The sequence below is a fragment of the Nicotiana tabacum genome, chromosome 8 (assembly GCF_000715075.1).
Source record: "Nicotiana tabacum cultivar K326 chromosome 8, ASM71507v2, whole genome shotgun sequence".
NCBI lineage: Eukaryota > Viridiplantae > Streptophyta > Magnoliopsida > Solanales > Solanaceae > Nicotiana > Nicotiana tabacum.
In genome coordinates, this window is record NC_134087.1 from 54,238,005 (window position 1) to 54,239,764 (window position 1,760).

General features: G+C 38.5%; 1 protein-coding gene across 1 annotated transcript; it reads right to left on the bottom strand.

Annotated features, from left to right (window-relative positions):
• Positions 1 to 969: 969 nt before the first annotated feature.
• On the bottom strand, positions 970 to 1,518 carry LOC142163105 (uncharacterized). The gene is made up of 2 exons (XM_075220360.1): positions 1,354 to 1,518; positions 970 to 1,251 (listed from the first exon to the last, which is right to left on the bottom strand). Exons 1-2 carry the CDS (start codon positions 1,516 to 1,518, stop codon positions 970 to 972), a joined length of 447 nt encoding a protein of 148 aa, XP_075076461.1.
• Positions 1,519 to 1,760: the final 242 nt, after the last annotated feature.

The window sequence follows — 1,760 nt, forward strand, 5'->3', positions numbered from 1 at the left end:
ATGTCTCACTAACTACTTCCTTCCCTTTCTCAATACTTACGAGACTACGTTCTGATTTGAGTCCCTCAATTGTTTCCTCTAGGCCTGTGATTACCACCAAAAAATCATCCCTTTCTTGCTCAATAGCTGTAATTTTCTCTATTAGAATATTCTTTTCTTTGCTAAGGTTCTCTATGATTTCCTTCAAGTCAACAACCACTACCATCAAGTCATCTCTCTCATTTTCTACACTATTTATTTTTCCAGTTAGAACTTCTTTTTCTTTTTCAAGATTGCCTATGGTCTCATTTAAATCAACCATACAGACCACCAGATCATCTCTAGATTGTTCAGCATCTCCTAGCTCTATGGTCAGGGCATAATTATCATTAACAAGACTATAATATGCATCAATTAGAATATTTGCTAATGACATCAATTTCTTAGAAGAGTAGGACTTTAGATTTCTTTGAACATCCCTGAAATTTACCTCATCATTGTCATCCTCTTCATCATCATCGGACTAAGCCACCAATGCAAATGATGAATCATATTCCTTTGCTTAATTTCCATTGCCATCATGGAACTGTTTCCTGCATTTGGTTCCCCTTCTGATTCACTGTAGGAGTCTCCCCATGCAGCGAGAGCTTGCTTCACAACATTGTTAGCTGCACTTTTTCGGCTGAATCGTTTGTTAGGAACCAGGTTCCTTTTTGTTGCTTTGTCAGAGTTATGTTTGTAATGCTCCTATTTCAGAAGTGGGCAGTCTTTGATGAAATGCCCTGGCTTTCCGCGCTTGTGACAGAGATCATAGTTCCTTGGTTTACTTGAACTACCCCTCTTTAGTATACCACCATTTCTTCGAACTATCTTTTGAAATCTTTTAGTGAGATAGGCCATATCACTATCTTCTTCACTTGAGTCATTATTTTCAGCCTTGAGCACCAGGTTTTTCTCCTTCTTTGGCTCTCTTCTTTCACTGTCTTTCTTTCATTTCATCTCGTATGTCTTCAGCTTTCCAATCAGCTCATCCATGGTTAGGGTTTGTAAATCTTTAGCTTCAGTGATGACATTCACCTTACTCTCCCAAGAGCTAGGTAGAACACTGAGAACCTTCCTTACAAGCTTGTTTCTAGGAATAATTTCTCCAAGTGAATGAATCTCATTTATGATAGATGTGAATCTAGTGTGCATATCTTGTATAGACTCATCATCTTTCATCCTGAAAAGCTCATACTCGATGGTGAGCATGCCAATCTTGGACTGTTTTACCTGAGTAGTTCCTTCATCTGTTGTTTGCTATGCTTCCCATATTTCCTTGGCAGATTGACAGGCTGAGATTCTATTGTACTCATTAGGTCCTATACCACATACCAAGATCTTCTTGGCACAAAAGTTCTTCTCAACAACTTTTTTGTCAATATCGCTGTATTCTTTTCTAGTTTTCGGCACCATCACTCCAGATTCTCCAACCTTCTTCATAGGAACATGTGGACCATCACAAATGATGTCCCACAGCTCGGAGTCTTCTGCTATCATAAAATTATACATACGAGTCTTCCACCAGCCGTAATACTGACCATTGAATCTAGGAAGTCTGTAGGTTGATTGTCCTTCCTCAAAGTTAGGTGGAGTAGCTATTGAGATCCTTTCTAGGTGTTAACATTTTAGAAACAACCTTCTCTGATACCAAAATTCTAGCTAGACCGATTTTATGTTGAATAAAATAGGTTTTTGCGAACCTTTACTTATTAGGTGGCTGAGGGCACTGTGATAGTATA